At 34.3% G+C, this 23,198-nt stretch overlaps 2 protein-coding genes across 4 annotated transcripts in view; one reads left to right on the forward strand and one right to left on the reverse strand.

The window, feature by feature from the left end:
* The window catches only part of LOC127834161 (structural maintenance of chromosomes protein 4-like), a 60,247-nt gene extending 50,344 nt beyond the window's left edge, over positions 1 to 9,903 (reverse strand). Inside the window, exons 1-3 of the mRNA XM_052359796.1 lie at positions 9,709 to 9,903; positions 4,677 to 4,819; positions 1,208 to 1,402 (exon numbers count right to left, since the gene is read on the reverse strand). Of these exons, the coding sequence (XP_052215756.1) occupies positions 1,208 to 1,402; positions 4,677 to 4,819; positions 9,709 to 9,844 (474 nt within the window). The 5' untranslated portion in view covers positions 9,845 to 9,903. The remainder of the gene's footprint in view (positions 1 to 1,207; positions 1,403 to 4,676; positions 4,820 to 9,708) is intronic.
* A 3,041-nt stretch (positions 9,904 to 12,944) lies between these two features.
* LOC127836436 (uncharacterized) lies at positions 12,945 to 17,784 on the forward strand. Of its 3 annotated transcripts, none has more exons than XM_052363075.1 (3): positions 12,945 to 13,000; positions 13,411 to 13,911; positions 14,509 to 17,784. In XM_052363075.1, the coding sequence occupies exon 3, from the start codon at positions 15,048 to 15,050 to the stop codon at positions 16,836 to 16,838; it is 1,791 nt and encodes a 596-aa protein (XP_052219035.1). In that variant the 5' UTR covers positions 12,945 to 13,000; positions 13,411 to 13,911; positions 14,509 to 15,047; the 3' UTR covers positions 16,839 to 17,784. The 3 variants fall into 3 exon arrangements, with proteins under 3 accessions (XP_052219035.1, XP_052219034.1, XP_052219033.1); XM_052363074.1 differs by lacking the exon at positions 12,945 to 13,000 and adding an exon at positions 13,058 to 13,257; XM_052363073.1 differs by lacking the exon at positions 12,945 to 13,000 and having other exon boundaries at positions 13,058 to 13,911.
* The last annotated feature ends 5,414 nt before the right edge of the window (positions 17,785 to 23,198 follow it).

The following is a 23,198-nucleotide window of genomic DNA, read 5'->3' on the forward strand; positions in this document are numbered from 1 at the left end:
TGGGTCACGTGTGTTCAACTATCCGCATCTCCTCTTCTTCGATAATATCATATTTTGTTGTTTGCATTTTAGCGTCTGTAGCCGAAGTATTGTTGTTTGATGTTCATTATACAATTTAATGTGGGTAAAATAAAGGACATGAATGCAAATTAAATTAATTTTGAACGAAATGTAAGTTAAATAATTTAATCAGTACATTTATTTAATAGCGATGTAACTAAGTATTAAGATCTCAAATACTGATAGTTACGTTTGTTTGTTAACAACTTAACGTACCATAGCGCGCAAATTTTAAGCAATTACACAAATACTAAATTTCACGTTAAAAAATAAATATTTTTAATTAATATTTAATTATTTAACTAGTTAATAATTTGCTTTCTTAAATAACACTTGCATCGGACGGTAATGGTGGAATCATTGGACGTAAATTATAATAAAATTAATTTCTGATAAACAAAAACGATGTCAACTCAACAAAATTTTAACTACGAATGCAATTCTTTATAAAATTGTTACTTATTAACATGGAATTTTCGTGAGCAATCAGTGTTGGATATTGGTTAACAAAACACCAAAATAAGCCCTCCAATGTCTCAACTGTTTTTTTATCGCGAGTTCAATAAACGTGTCAATTACGTCTTCGCTTATTGCTCCGACTCCCCACAGTTTGCTTGCTAAATTTTCGCGAGTCAAACAAAAAAATAGAGTCAGTTATCAAAATGTACCCCCTATTTGTTATTACAAAGGTATTGATTTATTGCTTTATTACTTTGATTTTTGACACGTTATTTATTACCGTCGATGGTGCGGCATGTTGTTCTAACTAGTAGCCAGCGCAAGTTGGCAGTTTGTCACGCGCAAAAGTAAAATCGTACGATTTATTCCATGAAAAAACATAATCAAATATTTTTTCCAGGTTAACCTTATCCCGAAAATATAACCGGTTAACTGGTCGTTTGGGTAGGTTAACCGGTTAATCTATTGCATCCCTAAATTATACACATCATCTAATAATGAACTGATTTTCAACCAAACCACACACTTTAATAAAAGAAATTCTAACACATCATCTATAAAAGAACTGTTTTATAACCTAACCACACACTTAAAAGAACTTCCAACAAATCATCTGAAATAGAACTGTTTTATAACAAAACCGAACACTAAAACCATTAAACAATTAACACAATTTATAAACACTAACCCCTGTGTCTATGATTTTCTGGAAGTACACGGTCACCGTGCAGCCGGGGACATTGAGGTGATGCTCGCTGTTGTGGATCAGTCCACTCAGGGTCTTCAGGCGCACTTTGGAAGCGCGGAACCCAAACACAAACAGCATGGAGTCAATCACGTTGGACTTGCCACTGCCATTGGGTCCCACAATCGACGTGAAGCTCTGCAACAGGGACAACAAATAACGTACTTGTAGGTGACAATAAACTATGGGTTTCAAGTTAATTTATTTTTGGGCATATGAAGTATTCACCATTTGCAAATTATGTGATAACAATTCAGTTTGATTTGCAGATACTCTTGGGGAGAAAATACAATACCTCATTCAACAATTCAACAAAAACTCAAACAGTTACAAGCACAACACAAGAATTTCTGCTTTGGATATCAAAGTAAGACATTTTTGTGAAACAATATGTACAGATAGATAGCTCATATCATGAACATTGCTTGCTCTGATGCAGACATGGGAAAAAATATAATTTCTTCTTAATTCAGCTTATATATGCATTTTGTAAATAAATATTTGCTAAGTACTAAAGATAAGCTTAAAGTAGGAAAAATAATACATTTATCAATTGAATAAAATTTGCTTTATTTTAGAACCCAGTGCCCCAGATAGGCTGCTCCGTCTGTCACCCTATTAAAATGTTTAAAAACGCAAAGAAATACAATATCATGATTATTGAAAACGCAACCAATTTGACTTTTACTCAAATTCATAAAATTCAATGCGTACGATACAATAGTAATTATTATCGTAATGCGACGTCGCTTTTATTCAGCAAGTGTCTGGATGAAGAAGCAGTAAAACAGTCAAAGTTATTCTTCGGACTAGATTTCATAGTTAACAAGCAAATGCGTTGAATTGATATCCCCTGCCAATATGCTTCTGGACACAAAAGTGTTATATTTGACACTCAAAAAAGCATTTTTCCAACATACAAAGGGCCATAACTCCGTTATTAACAGATGGTGTACAATGCCATTTGGCGTGCATCATCCTCTTATTGATATACATACCCATACCAAGTTTCAATGAAATCTGCCAAAGCACTTCCAAGATATGGCTCCGGACACACAAAAAAAGCATTTTTTCAAGATACAAAGGGCCATAACTCCGTTATTAAAAGATGGTGTACAATGCCATTTGGCGTGCATCATTCTCTTATCCATATATATACTCATACCAAGTTTCAATGAAATCCGAGAACTTCCAAGATATGGCTCTGGACAGACGGACGGAAAAATGGAAGGACGGACGGACAACGCCAAAACAATATCCCTCCGCCTATGGCGGAGGATAATTACAGAATCTGACCAAATTATTTACGACAAACATGCGTTTTGAATCTGATTTACTTCGTTGCTCATTGTGTTCATTCAGTTTCTATAACGATGAAAAATAAAAATGTCTAAGACAGGTCGAAAGACGTCCGGGATAGTTGCGCCAAAATATCATCGGTCACAAACTTTTTGAACCAAGAAAGCAAGAGCCATTAAGTGACAAATTATTTGTGTTATCGATTTTTAAATTTAAAGTTTATATTATGGACAGTTTGAAGAATTAAAGATGTTATGAAACATCAGTTTATGACAGTTAATTATAATAGTTTACAGTTTTATTGAATCAATACACATGTGCAGCTTCAATAGAAGTAATATGAATCTGAATCGATACGTTGAAGTGACCAAGATTGCCTTTTATTCAACAGGGAAAGCAGCAATGATTTTAAGGTATGAATTTTTATAACTCATTTCACCATATTTCAAGACCGAAATCACCCTATTTTTTAAAATCAATGGGTGAAAACCGTACAGGGATTTCAATAGATTTTAGAAACCAGGAGTCAATGACCCCTGGATTGAAATTTTAAGGAGTCAAATTGACAAATGCTGGGGTCAATTTTGAAGCACGTTAATTGTGTTTTTGTCTGTATTATTCATTTTTTTAGATAAAAAGATGCTCTAAGAGTAACACAATATCTTAAAAAGTTATACTGCTTTAATTATTAAATAACAATACCAGGATACATAACACAACATATTTTAATGAATTGGTACACAAAGATAATGACAAAATATAAATAATTTGTGCAAACAATATCGACTAAGTTTTTCAAAAACAAAACATGTTCCTTTCACAAGTTTTATCATTTCTATCACTATACTATGTGTATTTGTAAAAACAATAAATGCTCATTAAAATCTACTTCATCATAACACATGTAAGTCTTTTAACACATTTAAGTAATTTAAGATATGTACCAGTAGCACCTTTTCATCACATATTTATCATCATAACATGTATATTATCATCATCCCTATGATAGCTTTTGTAACAAAACACAATCTAACTGCATGGAACATGTACATGTGTAGTATATCTATTACTGTTTATCCGAATACTATACATGTCCGAAATATGTACACTTAAGAATTTAATTACCTGTAGTAGTTTAACTTTAATAATCCAAATTTTCCTTGTTGTTATCTGGTTTAACAAACCTAATCAAATGTTTGTTAAATCCAGTTAATGCTTTCTCCATTATTGAATAACCATTACATGTACTTGTAATTTGAATCTGTTGTTCTTGAATCGCCAGCTTTGAATTGAACGCGGGTTGAATGTTAATTTACAATATGTCCGGCATTTACAATGTCGAAGGTCATGACGTAGCAATTTAATTCTACTCTGATAAATTATATCTTATCAAGGAAATGTGTTTTCTCAATGTTTATGTGTAGTATTATGACTTGTTAGTATACAAAATGAACTTTGCTTCCAGTTTATATAAGATGGGTGTTACTCGTAATTATCAGTGGGTTAACAAACTGACAAAACTCGCTGGACTTGATAATTGATCTACGTAATTAATGGACCTTTGATCAATTTTGTTTTTTCTTTACTTATTTTTGCCTACTTTCTTTAACCGTGCCGTCTGAAAAGTCTGCATAAACCCTGCAATTATCGGATTGTCAATCGATTATCACGTAATCACTGCTGCTAATTACCCAGTTAGTGCGCATGCACTATTTAGACTGTGACATGTGTATTGGAAGAGATGAGAAAAGATAAACAACGCCCGGGGTATTCCTTCGATTATAGACCGAGTTTCAAATACTGAAACATTAATGTCAATTAGGAGCACAACGGGATTTATTACCATGGAACTCGAGATGTTAACAGACTGACGCACAGGTCAAATTTTCTATGCGTCAAAATGACGCACGGCAGAAAAAAGGGTTGCGTCAAAAGCAAGTCGTTTTTAATTTGCTCGCGTCAAAACGCAGGATTCTGCGTCTATTGAAATCCCTGCCGTATTTCCCAAATAATTATCTGGGGCACTGGAACCACAATTAGTTTGGTATGAAAAAACACAAATGATTATTGATGTGTTGAAAATATCTTACGTCCAAAACCAGGAACTAAGTACCTTATGGAATGGCCCCAGCTCACGTATTCCTGCATATGACTTGAAGTTCTCATTGACAATTTTGGTAATCATCAGCCGAGGCCCGTTGATGTCATAGGTGGCTACACTCTCTGGGGCGGCTGGGATCTCAATTTCCCCGTAATCTGAAGAGTAAAGTATTAATGTTTTCATGAAGCCCGTGGGTGCATGGGTTGCAGGGATGCATAAATCCATAGATTTATAATATTGACTCGTCAAGGTGGGTAATACGGGACAGCTTGTTTTGCCCAATTTGGAAAAGTACCGGTACCAGTCCAATAGCAGTCTTCGAAATTAGCTTTGAAAAGTTACATGCCAGTCGGGCCAGTTACTTAAGAATTTTTACATGCCCAACATATTTTTTACATGCCCAAACTTGTTTAACCAAAATTATAACAAATCACAACATTTTAACACTTACATGCTACACATAGTAAAGCAGAACATTTGTTTCAATAGTAGTGAATACAACTACATCTAATGAGTCACTAGAATTAAGACGGTCGATCATTACACCAGTGCTCTTGAAAACAGTGCTCTTGAAAAGAGCGTTCTCTGGTGTCCTTGTACCATTTCTTGGCTTCCTTTTTCTCTAAATCATAGTCAATTTTCTATTTTGGAAGTTCTTTAGCGGGATTAGCCCCATCAACATACCTAAGATACTGCATAGCCTCTATGTCGACAATGACATTTGTTTACATTGACAAAAACGGAAGCGTATTACTTGATTGAAATGATCGATTCAAAAAGCATCTTCTCGATTAATGTCTAGAGAAACCGTCGATAAGAACCGAATGTGACCGAACTGCATCGGTCAAAAACAATAACGATGACGTGTGCAAGCAGGTGTGTGTTGTTAAACCAATCGAATTTCATTGTTTTACAAATTACAGCAAGGTGTCTTTCGCGAAATTGAAAAATAGATCTGCAAATATCAAGAACCGCATACGATTTTTTTTTATAAACTGTCATTGGGAGCAGAAAACCCACCAATTTCCCAATATGAAGACTTCAAGACACGAATTTTCCCATTTCAAGGTTACTGGTACTTTCCCTAAAAAATCATGGCATGGTCCTGACTTCTGTGTTTATTTAAATTATTTTGTACTTGTCATTAATTTGATTAGTAGAAGAGCCTAAAAATCAATTCTAAAAAAGCGCAGTATTTCTAATAAAGAACAAGAGATGTGTTTGTCAGAAACACAATGCCCCCTAATGTGCCGCTTTTTTTGTTGCTGACCTTTGACCTTGCAGCTCCATGAGATACACATGCATGCCAAATATCAAGTTGCTATGTTAAATATTTCAAAACTTTACTGTACAGTAAAGTTTTGGGACAGAATGACAGTAGGAAAGACAGGCCAAAAACAATATACCCCCGATCTATCTATCCGGGGGCATAAAAACACCAGAAATCTTCCTTCAATAATTAAATTCAAGTATTCAAATGCACAACATAACTAACCAACTTCTTTTTTTCAAACCTTACTGAAACTGCCCAGACTGGATCCATGTTGCACCTTAGTCGAGTTTGGAGCTTTAATATCTCAACACAGGAATCTGCTGAAACCACTTACACACATGAATGACAGTTGACATAATCACGGACCGTGATTTAGATGCACAAAACGCACTGCATGCTGTTGTATTTAAGAGTCTGCTTTAGAGGAACATCTCAACACAGACCTGTTAGTTAATTCACGAACCAAGCAGACACTTAAGCCTCAAGGATCAGAAAATCCCCAACATCTAGGCCTGCATAGCCATGGGCATGGCCCTAAGTCCCTTACACAATCCTGTTTACTTATTCATTGGTTGTGTTTGCATTGTTGTCAATAATGTAAAAAAAAAAAAGATTTCAACCAAGGAATTGAACAAGAGTTTCCTGAGTGATGTGCAGAACAACTCAGTAAAAATCTAACCCAATAGCAAGGCTTTTTTTTAAATGTTCTTATTGCACTGATACAGTCAAGGGTAAACAAATCATGGAAAGCATTTGACCAGTAGCCAATTGTATAAATCTGGATAACTTTTATCCAATGGATAACTTTTGGTTATCTTCAATTTTATGATAAGATAACCAAAAGTTATCCGCTGGATAAGATTTATACAATTGGCTGCAGGAAAATAAACGTATGAAAGAGCTTTTGTCTAAGTTAGTTAAAATCATGTGCCATATTTTGTTCTAGTAAAATTTGACAGTCGAGTATCAGGGCTTTTTTTGGCCCAATTTTATAGCAGAAATTCGGCTAAATTCCCAATCGCAAAAAGTATACTTTTCCCCAAAATTTGCTAAAGAATTCCCAATTGGGAAAAAAACGCTAAGGCCTAAAAAAAATTTTTGTTTGTTTCCACTGACATTGCCTAAAAAATTAGGGTAGGTAGGTAGGCAAATAATTTTATTTTTAGAAATATTTTTTTTTTTAGAAAATGTCGTACATGGTGCATCTTCTTCTCATTTTTTGTGTAAAACTGTATGTACAATAAATTTGATGATGTATGTAATGCTACAGTGTATTTGGCTTTATTTAAATGCTTTTATGAAATAAAAACTTGCTGTTCATTAATTTTGCATTTGTTGCTTTCCTTATTTCAGAGTTTAATGTTGACTTCTGTCAACGGCTCAAATATTCCATTTTATGAGCAATAAAAGGCATAACTAAAGTCGCAGTTAGCTTGACCCTCAGTGTCTATAGGGATTCAGTGTTGTTATAATTTCTGTTCCTTTGGGATCATGGAGTGTATACTATATTATTTATAATTTATAATATATTAAATAGCCCAAAAGCTGTGCTAGGGGGACGAGAAAGGTGTTGCATGTAACATTATCACCATGAACAGACCCAATCAAACTGGATGTGCTATTATATTTCTTGGATGCAGTTTATGCTTACAAAGAACCACATTTTCAGATTATATTATGTACTGGTGTCATGGGGTCTATCTACCAGGGCTAGCGCTGTCCCAAAGTTTCTTTGAGCCATCCAGGTTTTTGTTTTTCAATGTGCTAACAATGGTTTTGAAATAATTATATATACATTTACTATCAACTTGTTTATATTTCTTTTAATGACAACAAGGGCATATCACATATCATAATGTAACATACAGTTTTCAATACAGAAATAATTAGTATGGTACTTGTCAAAGTACAAACATAAGTTATTTTATAGATGCACATTTAATAGGGGTGTCGATTGTTTCAAATTTGAAATCCTGAAAATTAGGCCGGGGGTCTTAGAACCCCAGCCACAGGAACCCAACAGGAATAAAGGGCAGATCGCCCACCCCATCCAGAGCCCTTACTAATTGTTCTTTTTTATAGTCTTTCCTATTGTATTTTCAGGTGAATACAATTTAAAATATTATAAACCACACAGTCCGTATCACGGCATGTGTATTCGTCATTCTATTTCTTCTATAAAGAACTTCGAAAATAAATTATAATCAACGAAAAATAATGTATCCGAAAACGACAGTCCGAAAATTTTTACGCGTTTTCCACATTAAATAAAATGTGAATATCGTTTGACTGCAGACATTGCAAAACCTAGCAAATATACAATTCGGTTGACATATTACTTTACAATAGCATTTTTTGTGGGTAAAAAAAAACTTAATTATCACCTTTTTCAAACGATAATCGGCAGAAAGGTGTAACATCGTCGAAATAAAAATAATTATTTAATTATCATCCTTTAATTCAGATCGATAGTTGGGAGAAAGGTGTTTAGTAATCAGCTCAGAAATAATTTATTTATTGGTACGCTTCTTTTGATTTGTTAATCTTTAAATACGACGTTTGCCATCGGCCGCTACATTGTTGGCAGATGACAAGATCAACTGTGTATTCCAAGTGTACAGTGTCTGCGCATGAATGACCCAATATTATGTGTGAGCAAACTCAATGCTGATTGGGCAGCTACCACGTGCGCTTCAATAACAATAAAAATAATATGCGGATAATGTAGACAAGTTTATTGAGCGTCACCAAAAATACGCGGTCCGATTTTTTTCGAATTTTGGGCTTAAAAAAGATGAGGACCGGCGGCAAAAAATTAGGTAGGGTCGGACCACCAGAAACAAACTATCATTTTTTTACGCCATGTCCATTCCCCTCCCGAACCACCCCTGTCAGCTCCGGGGCGCCTGACAAAAATCCTGTGGAAAGCACTGTCGTACGGGTTTTAGACTATACTTCCATTTGGATAACGTCTGCATTATTCGTGTGCACAATATTCTCCGTGTTGTTCAGGTGCTTATTATATTTGCGCTGAAATTTTAGCGTTTTGTGATTTGGCTGAATTGAAAACAAAGATGTTGCGCATTTCGAAATATTACGTTTAAAAGATTTCTTAGCAAAAACCTGGCGGCAAAACTAAAACTTTTTTAAGCAAGCGTGGCATCAAATAAATAAACATTGTCAAGAAATACAAGTCTTCCCATTGAAACTCCTTCTAATGTTAATAATAGACATATATAAACACAAGTGACTCTTGCATCTTCATCGTTGATTTCCGAAAGCAAATGCTGACTGATATTCAACATGTTGAAAGCATTAGTTCTTCAGAAGAAGCTTAAGCGCCTCCTTATAAAATGGTGCCTGATGCGACTGAAAACTTTGCGTGAGCTTATTATGTGTAAAACTGTTGATCATGATGGTGTTGTGGTGTTTGTGATTAAAGGAGCTGAACTCATTCATGTATTTTTTAAATCCCAATTTATTTTTCCAATTTCTTGAAAATGCCGATAAAATTCCCTATTTCAAAGCCACGGGCTATCTTCCCAAAAATGTGAAAAAAAGCCCCGAGTATATTATAAAAGTAGACTTTTTTCCGGCCATTCGACCAACATTTTTTTACAAGTCTTTTCTCTACTATATATCAATAGGTATAAAAGATATATCCCTTCCGGTTTCAAAATCTGCATTTAATTTGAAACGGTTATTTAGATAAAATAACTGAAAAATCGAACGAGGGAAGTAATTTTCAAAATTGGGCCCTGTGTTATGAACCTTCAGGTCTGAATCCTCGACTGACAGCGGACACCTGCGCTTGATCTGTCGGCTGGTCCTTTCCAGCATTTTCATCAACTTCCATTGGCTCTGCATTTTTCTTGGGACTCTCCCTAGTTTTCTTTTTGGGAGGCATTTGGTTAATGTGCTTTGAAAACTTGAAAAATGGCGCTATCCAACCGGAAGTAAACAACTTTATCGCGGTCCTACTAAATACCACTAAGGACCACTAAGGACCGCTAAGGACCACTAAGGACCGCTAAGGACCACTAAGGACCACTAAGGAGGTCCAAATGACCACTAAGGACTACTAAGGAGGTCCAAATGACCACTAAGAAGACATTTATGTCATTTGTAGTGATAAGGGGGTAATTAGGATATATATTTGTGTTTCTCTTGACCAGTTATTTAGAATAAAATTAAAAATTGTTGGTGGAAAAAATGTTATATTCTGAAAAACTGTTGTGTTAATAATTAAGTTTGTATTTCCTATTGTATAATTGAAATGTGATACTTTGAAGAAAAGAGTGATTCTGTGAGAATGACTTTCATTTTCAAACTGTGAAAACTATCAATTAGTTACCTTATTTAATCATGCTTAGAGAATGATCTTAATTTTCAAACTGTGAACAAATCAAACATTTTCATTCTTTAATCATGTTTACAGAAAATGAACTGTCGGTGTCATCAAAGGATGTTTATTTGTGGTATAAATTAAGCAATTAGGTAAGTATGTAATTATAAAATTATCACGGTCATTTTCAAATAAAAAATCAAAGGGAGGATAAAGACAAGGTTTTCACGGGTTATCGAGTAATCAAGGTAAGTGTTGTTGCTCAATTGTTAAAGTGTGTATATATGCTGGTGATTTTTTTGTATTGTATCATCTTTATGAAAACAAATCTGTGGAAATATATTTATATTCTATAACTGTTTCTAATCATTCAAAATGCCTTCAAGACCGCGAAAAAAAGCCAAAGGTGAAAGTTGGCCTTGTGCTGTGTGTAGTGTGAACTGTTCAATTGGATCTGTTCAATGTGACTCTTGCTCTAAATGGATACATGCCCAGTGTGAAGGATTAAATGAAAGTGACTTGCAATTTCTATCTGGAATATCATACATGTGTCGTATCTGTATCAGTGTTGAGGACAGAGATTCTTACAGTTACAACAGTGCTCTGTTCAGGCTGAGAGAGGTAAGTTACCTTATCAAACTGTTTTTATCTATGTACAAAGTTTATAAGATGAACAGTTTAGTGTTTATTATTTAATGTACAATGAGATCGGGTATCGGGTCCGTTCGCCCTAGTTACACGTTCGCCCTGGGTCCGTTCGCCCTGGGTTCGTTCGCCCTATATTATCATGTGCATATCGGGGTATGAACAGTTGATTGTTCACACATATAAGCAAATTTGAACCTTAAGTTTTCATTAATTAATATAGTAAGCAATCAGTGAAAATAACTGGCCTATGTTACAAACACGCTTACAAGTTAAAGAGCGCCGTTTTGATTTTTCACACATGTAAGCAAGTTTGTACCTTAGATTTCATCATTAATTAATATAATAAGCAATTAGGGAATATTACTGGCCTTTGTTACAAATACGCTTACAAGTTAAAGAGCGCCGTCTTTTATATTTCGGTAACACTTTTTTGTTTGATATGTTCGGAATAACCTAACTGTGAATTATCACGTTTGCGTTCTTGATTTGGTAAACAATTTAGATTGGAATTTGCTACTCGCTCTCTTAGCTTACTAAACTGTTTTATTATAGTACATCAATGTATTTTTCCATATGTTAGAATTTGTAGCTCACCTAGCACAAAAAGTATACCGATGTGGTTTTGTGAAAAATGGGCTTAATGCGTGATACGGACTGCGCAATTCCTTAAGTATTTCTAACAATATACAATAGTTATTCTAAACAATATGCAATAGTTATTTTAAACAATATGCACTAGTCATTTTAAACAATATGCAATAGTTACTTTAAAAAATATGCAATAATAATTATAAAATTTTGTTAATTGAAATTAAGTAAAATTTTATTAATTATGATTAATTAAAATTATTAAATAAGTTAAAATGGAAATTTAAATATTACAAATATGTACACAATATAAAGTGCATCATTCATTATTCTATATATAAGCTGTATATATTAAATTTATAAATTACTTGTACATTTATATGTGTAATATAGCCATTAAGATTATGAGATTTTGAGTGTAACTTCTTGCGTTGTTTATGGTTCTTTCATTCAGCAATATATAACCACCGTCTGTCGGATTATCTAAATTCTTGTATTCTTGTCGATCCCTGCATAGGCAAATAAATTAAAAATTCATATGAACATCATTATATCAAAAAAAACATCATCAATATTCAATTTACTAAACTGATCAACTTCGAATAATTCTCGCGTGTATTGCGCGGTGTGAAGTAGCAACCGGCCTTTATTGATCGGTGTCGATTAATTAAGAGATTATAGAGATAACGATCTGTGTTAATTGATTGAGTGTCGTAATTACCTAATATAGTTAACATTGAGAACAATTACTAAATCATATAGAAATTAGTTATGTAGAATATGATTATTAAGTTGAAACTATTATCCTAAAGTGTATACTTAATATGATACTTGATATGAAGTATGAAGTATTAATCGGCCAACTTCAGCATAAAGTGACATCGAATTTGTTGACAGTTTTACATTAAATAGTCTTTTACAGAACTTTCTGTGAATATTCGTTATATTCGCAGCGATATATAGAACAATTAGGTGGTATGCATATAACAACAACAACAACATCAACATTTATTAGCTTTTAAGCATACAATTGCTTTTTAGCCAAATGCATAATTTTACACAAGTGTGATGACACATGGATGATAATAATAATGAAAATTAGGTAATTATTACGAAAATTAGGTTATGGAAGAAGTTAATACAGATTTTACTAATTTATAAAATAATATATGTTCCTTTAACATCGATAATGACAGTTGTTAATAAAATAATGAGACAAAGAGTGCACTGTTCTACATAAGTAGTTTCACTTTAACGTTGATATAGAAAAATTTAAAAAAATATGACTTTAAATATGTTTTTCGAATATCTTTGTATAATGGACATATTAATAAGAAATGGTATTCACTTTCTACGACATTAAGATTACAAAATTTACATTTCCTGTTATCAAGAGAAATATTGTGATATCGACCTCGTTCTATTTCTAATCTTTGTGATGATAGGCGGAATTTAGTTAGTGCTATTTTAAATTGTTTTGTTGTAATTATATCCAGATATTGTTCTGTATTAAACGTATTCTTGATGCGGCAATATGTATTTAGTCTTGATGAATTGTTGATCTCACCAGTGTTGTTTGTAATGATCAAATAATCGTTGTTTTATTACAGTATACTATATTGATAACTGATACTGTTGCCACTGTTGCTACAGGTGTTATTAACAAGAATGCATCAATACACTCCAGGCCCATTGTTTGTATAACACCTTTATGACGCTGATTGGTGACACGCGTATTGGTTAGTGTATTGCATACGAATACGAATATACATACATACTAAGTGTTGTCTAACTTTGTGTATTGGACGAAGATTATAAGCTGAACGTTTTGATTTAGCTTTACTTTTCGGGTCTGAACTGGTCTTATAAAAACGTGTCTTTGTCTATTACAGGCGTCTGATGTTAGCCCTGACCATCTCCATGCAGTTTGTGTTCGGGAAAAAACTATGATGCCACCAAACTTACAACATCAAGAATCATTTGACAGATCACAACTAAGTGTCGACTTTACAGCACTTGCCATTCTTGAGTCTTGCCAGGATGATGTCCAGAATGATCACCATCCAATTCTTACCAGGGGTGATGGCAATTGCTTATTTAATGCACTGTCAATTAGTGTCTGTGGTAGTGAGCGTTTAACTGAAGAAATCCGTGTGCGCACATGTGTAGAAATGGTGTTGAACAAAGAGTATTATAATGCTCAGGAATATGCAAAAGACTTTTTCTTCGTGTCCGAATCGTATGACGACAGCTGTCGTCAGTGTGCTGCCCCTGGTCGTTGGACAAGTCCTTGGATAATACAGGCAGCATCAGATGCCTTGTGTAGAGATATATATTCCGTATATCCAAAAATGAATGGTAAATCTGACCAGACAGCAAAAATCCTTACTCGGGTATGTGTCTTCATTTTAATTGTCACACTTTTAAGCGAAAGTACATTTTTTAAACTAGTTGCTACTTTCTTTCTGAGAATAAAGCCCACTTGCGTATGCTATTTTTTATCGGTACATACCAAAATAAATAGTAAATACAAATAATTACTACTTATTAATTTTTTATTCTGAATACCTTGAACATTGTCTTCTCGAACTGAACGTGTGTCAGTATTTGATATATGTGCACACGAATCGCATAGGTACATTGATTTTACCTAGGGACCGAGTGCAGTTTTCAGCGCTTGGCCGCAGATACAGAGTATTACAATATAGACAGACATGTACACTATATGTACGGAATTAACGTGGATGTAATGGGCCCTACTTGCATGAAAACATAATCTATTTAAATATTTAAAATAAATATAACATTCAAATAAGTTTATACGTTTTTAATTATTTAAAGTATTATATACACCAAATTTACGGTAACTTGAAAATGATAACTTAAAAACAATAATATTTGTACAGCACGTTAAAATCAGTTTTAATTGACAAAGCATGAAATGTTAATTGTGAATTAGTATGAAATACTAACATATGGTTTATTTACAGGTACATTCAACAAGACACACTTCGTCCAGCCATGGACCTGTATCAATCATGTGGACCAAGATGGGACCTCACTTTGGCAAGGCCTGGTTGCCAAATCACTTTGTCCCATTGATAACAGTTAGTGAACACATGGAATCTAACAATGAAAGTGCCACTCCCCTAAAAAATGTAAATGATGTGAGTAGTTTTGAAGAATAAGTGAATTCAAAACAAATGTCAACATTGAAAGTCAGTCAAATGTGGATAGTTCAAGTAATGTATCAGATGAAGGTGAATCACATCAGAATGTAGCAAATGAAAGTAATGTATCAAATGAAGGTGAATCACATCAGAATATATCACATGAAAGTTATGTATCAAATGAAGGTGAATCACATCAGAATGTATCACATGAAAGTTATGTATCAAATGAAGGTGAATCACATCAGAATGTATCACATGAAAGTGAACCAAATCATAATGTATCAAATGAAAGTGAATTGCACAATGGACCTTTTCAGACTCTGCCCAATGGAAAGTTCATTCCAGTACATGACCTTATGAACTTAATTCATGGAGATGCTCCAACTGTGCCAAATGTTCCGCGTGGTAAGAAGAATAACGTGTTTGTGTTAGTTAATGGGGAAGAGAACATTAAGGCCAACTTGGCTGGTAAAAAGGCCAGTTATTTTGATGACTGTGGGGTATGGAATGGGGCTAAGTCAAGAACTTGCAAAACAAAATTTCTTCTTGAGGATTCTGGAAATGGCTCGACAAATATGAAATTTGTACATGTGAAAGAAAATGTAGTTAGTGTGGAAAATCAAGTTAAGGGGAAAATTGTGAAAACACATATGCAACCTCAACCTGATTTGAACAATGTAGTGACTTTACATAGGTATTATACCGTCTTGAAAGGAAATGAAGAATATAAGAAAAGAGTAAGTTGGTTCGAAAATTTGCCAGAATCACTTCAGGCTAGGCAGTACGTGTCTATAATTGAATACCAGGGAGAAAATGACACCCAAGTTAAAGCACATGGTAATTCCAAGATTAATGCTAATCCATACAAAAGGACACATCCAGAAACAATAAAACGTATCAAAGAAGCAGTGAAATATGAAAAACCAGTTGAAGCATACAATAAATTGACTAAATTAGATGATTCAGAAACATTCCCCAAAGACATAAAACAATGCCAATATTTCAAGGGAAAATCCAATCCAAATAAAAGCAAAGCAAAGAATGCAGCAGATGAAATTTTAAATGTAATCAGAGAACTGAACGGCCATCAATTTGTTAGTGAAATCATTCATTCTAGAGACAGTGAACAGCCACTCATTTTGTGTTGTAGCGAGGAACAATTAGCTGATCTAAGGTCCTTTTTGAAAAGTAATGGAGGTGTTGTGGGTATTGACAGGACTTTTCTTCTTGGGCGATGCTATGTGACATTATTAGTGTACAAAAGTTTGAAAGTTGTTCGCAAAGGAACTGGTGAGCCCCCTATAATGCTAGGACCAATGATGTTACATTGGGATGGCACGACTAAAACGTATTACCGCTTCTTTTCGTTTCTTCGGGGAATATTAGATCTTGACCTGCAAAGCATTGAAATGTTGATTGGGACAGATGATGAGAAGGCTATGACAAATGCAATAGACTCTGTCTTTCCTGAGGCTAAGCGCAGACTGTGCACTAAGCACATAAAAGATAATCTTCTAAGGCAAATGACTCACAAAATTCCCAAAGATGAGAAAGAAAGAAATGAAATTGTGAACGAAATATTTGGCCCAAATGGTGTAGCATGCGCAGATACAAGTGCAATGTTTGATGAAAGAAATGAAAAGCTAAAAACGTCATTAAGGGAGAAGGGCCATGAAGACTTTATAGCATATTATGAACGTTATGTGCAGAGCAAAATCGCGGATTATTGTGTAAATGACCAGGATCAATTGTGGACAAACAACAACACCGAGTCAATTAACAATCGACTGAAAGTGGCAACAGACTGGAAGCCGAAAAAGACTGATGAACTTGTCCAACACTTACATGACACTGTAAGGGTTCAGCACGTAGATGTCAAACGTGCGTTGTATGGTACAGGCAATTATACTCTAAGTGCCAAATACGCTAGGTTTAGGTTAGTTGAGGGGGTGTGGCGCTCTAAAAGTGATAGCGAAAAAAAGACTTACCAGATGAAATTCCTGAATGCGACGTCAAAAGTGGAAGTTCCATCAAAAATTGTCTCATCAGATGGCACTTACACCATTGGAAAGACTCCGGCAGTGGCCAAAAAACCAGGACAGAAGACCCGTGCTAAGGCTACAAGAACATTTACACCAAGAAAGTGAAGTGTGAATAATGACAAGATACTGAAATAAAATAGAACAATGAACGTATTTCTAGTACTCAATTAAATAAATATTTCAGATTCTTCATTTCTGTGTCATCTTATACAGTTTCAAGAATCAATCTTGGTTTTCTTTTATAGTAATACTTTTATATCCTATTGCTATTTTATTGTTTTAATTTTGTATGTGTTGATAAATATATGATGCATTGAATTTTATTATTAAAAGTGATAAATATTTCCAGTTTTGTTCATAAAATCAGGGTTCATTTTACTCCAAAGTGATGAGCTTAATAGTTGTTGCTTGTATAGCAATAGAATTAATTAGAACAATGGACTTATTTCTTTCACTTAAATACGTACATATTTTAGATTCTGTCTGTTTATCATTCATTTCTGAATTTTATATCCTATTGCTATTGTATTGTTTTAATGTTGTTTGTGTTGATACATATATGATGCATTGAATTTTATTATTAAAAGTGATAAATATTTCAAGTTTTGTTAATAAAATCAGGGTTCATTTTACTCCAAAGTAATGAGCTAAATAGTTGTTGTGTTGTATACCAATATAATAAAATGGAACAATGGACTTATTTCTTCACTTAATTAAGTAATTATTTCTGATTATTATATCCTATTGCTATTTTATTGTTTTAATTTTGTATGTGTTTATACATATATGATGCATTGAATTTTATTATTAAAAGTGATAAATATTTCCAGTTTTGTCCGTAAAATCAGGGTTCATTTTACTCCAAAGTGATAAGCTAAATAGTTGTTGTGTTGTATAGCATCTTTTTGCAGGCTAGAATTCTTAAATACCTCCTTAGTGGTCATTTGGACCTCCTTAGTGGTTCTTTAGAGGTCCTTAGTGGTACTTAGCGGTCCTTAGTGGTCCTTAGCGGTCCTTAGCGGTCCTTAGTGGTCCTTAGTGGTATTTAGTAGGACCCACTTTATCGGAATACTACACCGAATGTTATCAGGTCATGTCGGTCATATACAACCGAGATTCAAGATATTTTGATTCAAAAACATTGAGACCGCAAAATTATAATAGCATACCAAATGTATTTTGCACTTGTGCATCGGAGAAAAAAATTCAACAGGGGGTTACAATTAAGGAAGTTAAAAATATAGTATGCGCAATTAATAAATCAATATACTTTAAAAAGGGTCTTGACGGTCTCAGGTCGTTTATGTTACGTAAAATAAAATGTATGTAAACTGATTGTCAGTCTCGTTACGCGTGATTTAACAACGTCGAAATCGTGAATGTGCACTACGACACTGTATTGAATGTTTTGTTGAGACATGTGTATCAATAAATATAAAATGAAGTCTGTATTTTGATGTGATGTGCTCAGTTGTTTTCTGTTACGTAAATTTAAATGTATGTCAACTGATTGTGTATGTGTGCTACGACACTGTATTGAATGTTTTGTTTAGTCATGTGCATTGTTCTTGTTATCTTATCACTTTAGAGCTATCCAAATATATGCAATATAAATAACTTTGTAGTTTGTTTTATTTCAAAGCGTCTCTAGCATTGTAACACCTCATTTTGACGATATACCTGAAGCAAAAGACAAAAGAAACAGTAATAAAGATAATATAATACTGCATTGAACCATATCCCATTCAGCTTCTAACAAGCTAAAGATAAATCGTTTAAAATCGCTGTATCTTTAAAAAAAACTAGGGCGAAACGACCCAGGAATTATGGCTAAACGACCCAGGGCAAACGGGAATAAGGGCAAAACGACTCAGGGGCGAACGGTAATTAGGGCGAAACGACCAGGATACTTCATAAAGAATTGGTCAAAAGGAATCACAAATTGATTTATAGATAAATAAATAAAATAAATGAATAAATTAAAATAATTTAATTAATTAATTATTTAATATAACCCGTTCCGTTCACACTTTTTGTTTGTTATACATATAATTTAACTATCAACAAATCTGTCTGTCTGTCTGTCTGTCTGTCTGTCTGTCTGTCTGTCTGTCTGTCTGTCTGTCTGTCTGTCTGTCTGTCTGTCTGTCTGTCTGTCTGTCTGCTGTCTGTCTGTCTGTCTGTCTGTCTGTCTGTCTGTCTGTCTGTCTGTCTGTCTGTCTGTCTGTCTGTCTGTCTGTCTGTCTGTCTGTCTGTCTGTCTGTCTGTCTGTCTGTCTGTCTGTCTGTCTGTCTGTCTGTCTGTCTGTCTGTCTGTCTGTCTGTCTGTCTGTCTGTCTGTCTGTCTGTCTGTCTGTCTGTCTGTCTGTCTGTCTGTCTGTCTGTCTGTCTGTCTGTCTGTCTGTCTGTCTGTCTGTTGTCTGTCTGTCTGTCTGGTCTGTCTGTCGTCTGTCTGTCTGTCTGTCTGTCTATCTATCTATACTGCTGAACTCCCCTCGCGGGTATTATTGGCAGATATGGACACTGTCGCGTCCGTTTCCTGAGAAGAACCAGCACTTGGTGTCTATGGAGGAGATAATGCGAACGCGTCCCGAGTAGGAATCGAACTCACGATCTCCCGATCGCTAGGCGGACACCTCATTCTCTACCACCACCGCGACCTTATATCCCTTGTGATGAATCTATTTTACATTTCAAATGTATGACAAGTAAGCAAGATTAACTTCAGTATATATTATATGCTATCTTAAAATGTTCTTAATTCGTTGAATAAACTAACTATTTATATTACTAGTATTTCATTTTTTTAATTAGTTCAAGATCTAAAAGCGCGTTAAATTTCATTATTTTAATAAATAATCGAGAGGATCAAGATGCCGTAGATACCTATTCATGTACTTTAAACAAACATTATACATGACCATACTTCGAGCAATCAGTATAGATAACTACCCTTTAAGCAATCAGTATGCATAAATATACATGTACTTATAACAATCAGTATACATAACGATACTTTAAACAAAAATTAGTTTAAATACAGTCTTAAGACTGCTCCTCAACCAACATCATCAGCATGGATTCCGCCGTCTTAGAATGTTTCGGCCCTTTACTTCCATGAACATTCTGATAGCGGTGGGCCCACAGTGGTGATCAGTCACTGTGTGTTGGTTGATTGCCTCCAGCTCTTCTCCTTTCGCCTCAGCCACAGCCAGCTTGATGCCCGTTCGGCTGCTTGGCTCAGTCTCTGGATAGCCACTCGTCTCTCCCTGCCAGTTGTTCCTAATGCTGTCATCAGCCTGTGCACGGACTGGGAACAGAATCCTCTAACGCCAACTTCCACGGGAAAAAGCCAAGTTCGTCAGCCTTGTTGCTTGCACAGATCCATCAGTTCTGTGTACTTAGCCTTCTTCCGCTCGTAAGCCTCTTCACATCTTGCCTCCCATGGTACTGTCAGCTCTATGGTGACGAGCTTCTTTCCTGTCTCTGACAGTATACATAACTATAATTTAAGCAACACGTATACACAACTATACGTTAAGCAACACGTATACACAACTATACTTTAAGCAACACGTGTACACAACTATACTTTAAGCAATCTGTATATTCAAGAAAACGATGCATTGAACTTTTTGAAATAATTACTTGTATTAAAGTTGCCCTTTTTCTTTCAAACGTTTATTTAATGATGCTGTGAAACAGCGAAAGGCATTTACACATTATTTTCTTGCTACATGTATATTGGTTCTTGCTTTATAGATCGCTCGTTATGCCATCAAACTAACATGAAATGATTATTGTCAAACATTTTTTTATAGAAGCTTTCGTTATGTTGATAATCGTTGCATCTGCTAATAATTTTAAAGTATCAAACAGTATATGTCGAGGTGATGATATTTTCAATGATATGAACATAGAGAAGACGTTTTGGATCACGAAATTAATTATGAATGAAATATTGAGTCATCGTAACAAATAGTAAAGAAATCAAAATGGCGATTTATTTTTAAATATTTGGACCATGTTCATCGCTATCCTGGATCGCCTGAACATGTTTGATTTTATTCTCGGTCGAGAGTTGAAGAGTCTGACCTTTTGGATTAAGGATTAAGGATGGATGTTCTTTGCTGATAAACAAACTGGAAATGATACACATAGGATGTGTTCAAGCCGGACAGGATACAAATAGGATGTGTTTTGTGAAATGAAATCGAAGCTAAATTATCATGTTATTGTATCCTGGCAAAAAGCCAAACAATATTGTATAAAAGCACAGCTTAATCTTTAGTGTATACTTGCGAACCAAATACAAGTAAGGATTTTTTTTTATAAAGGTAAGCGTTCTTTTAAATATAAATTTTTAGTTCATAATTATCATCATAATTTTTACCATTTTGGTCATCATGATCACGCTAATTAAGTAACAACATTCTTATTTCATGCTTTTTGATGCATCTGTTGCTGCAACTCTCGTTGGCATGTTCTATTTATGCGAGATGTTCCACACTGATTCTGCGCCCTCCGCAAAAACCAAGCAATCAGGGGAGATCTTCCGAGTTATATCCCGCATGGATGTCCAACTTTGAAGTTGACAGTGGTATTCAAACACACATTATTTAAGTTTCATTTTTGAATGTAATGCAAAAATCTATGGCCGAAAAAAAGTTTGTGATTTTAACTCACATAGGTCCGGAAATATTTATAAGCGAAACTCTGTAAGATTTCAGGAAGAGGCAAACTTTTTTTGATAAACAGTATCTGGTTTACCGGTAGTTTGAAACTTATGTGTTGTTTTAATTAAGATCTTTAATTAAAAATCGCCTTAAAGCTAAAACAAAAATCTCTAGCCGGAAATGAATTTCTTGAATTTTGTGATTTTAAATGAACTAGTACAGGAGATATTCTTAAGCGAAAATGTGTAAGATGTCATAACATAACATATTTTTTATTGATGTTATATTAAATTTGTTTGCCACAAAACAGCGGACATTTGGCTCAAAACAATTCACAATCCCAAAGTTGCATTTTTTCCACAATGGCCAGAAAAAGGGCCTGATATTGTTATTAAGTTGCAGTGCATACATTATTTTGTTCATACATTGCACTGCATAATGATATAGCTCACATGAAGCTCTGAATAAATAATATTGAAGTATTTAACAAAGCGTCGGGGATTATGGATTGCATATACTTTATATACTTCGATATAAAAGCTTCGCTGTTGCAAAATCAGTGTCAAATTCAACATTTGTTTTTTTTAAATAATGGGCGATTTGTCTTCAATATCATGTTTTTATTTATAAATTATTTCCAAGAAAGCATGGGAACATTTTGCACATTGTATTATATACATTATTTAAAAATCTGTAAATTCTAACCAATGACAATTGATTCTTCATTATTGAAGCAATTGTAAACACTCACATATCTTAATTGATTAAGATATTTGTAATATTTTATTATTTCATCTGAATTTTGAAGACATTTGAACATATACAAAAACACGCCATTGTTAATAAACACACGCACAAACATTGGCATACTCGCATACATATGTAAATTAAAAGAGCGATCATTTTATTGTCTTACATTGATGAATTTTTTTGGCTGGGGTAGAAAATAGTTCAGGAATGATCAGAGCAAATACTATTTTCATGATTTGCCCATTTTGATTTTTTATATTTTTATAATTTTGTGCACAATATTATATGTTATTAGTGTACTGTGTTTTCTTGCGACATAAGTAGACAAGTGTCTCTTTAATTGTGAGTGTGCTCGTTTCAATAGTGATTTTACATGTTTCATTTGTGAGTGCACGCGTTCCAAATGTGAGTGCACTCGTTTTAAATGAGAGTGCATTCGTCTCAATTGTGATTGTACTCGTTTTAATTGTTATTGTTCTCGTCTCAATTGGGAGCAGACAATTTCAATTGTGAGTGCAAACATTTCAATTGTGAGTGCACTCGTTTCTATTGTGAGTGTACTCGTTTCAATTGTGAGTTTACTCGTTTCAATTGTGAGTTTACTCGTTTCAATTGTGACTGCACTCGTTTCAATTGTGAGTGCATTCGTTTCAATTGTGAGTGTACTCGTTTCAATTGTGAGTTTACTCGTTTTAGACAAACCAGGCGTATGTCCTGAGCCTGACATTGGGTTATGCTGGGAAGCGTGCAGTTCCGATCATGACTGCCCGGGTGCACAGAAATGCTGTTACAATGGCTGCGGACATGACTGTCAACAACCAAACAATTGACAGCGTTTTCCGATTTTTGTAGATGTGACCCTTTTCTGCAATATAATGAATGTATGTAACGTTTCATTACTTAAGAAAATGTATGTATAAAGGACGATGTTCATATGTATATGTTGTAATTAACTGTCACTTCTTGCAGTTTCTGTTCGTTGCTGTTCGCTAACAATATGACAACAATAGAACCAACCCAAAAAGCTTAACATGCAAACA

This window comes from Dreissena polymorpha, chromosome 6 (genome assembly GCF_020536995.1).
Source record: "Dreissena polymorpha isolate Duluth1 chromosome 6, UMN_Dpol_1.0, whole genome shotgun sequence".
NCBI lineage: Eukaryota > Metazoa > Mollusca > Bivalvia > Myida > Dreissenidae > Dreissena > Dreissena polymorpha.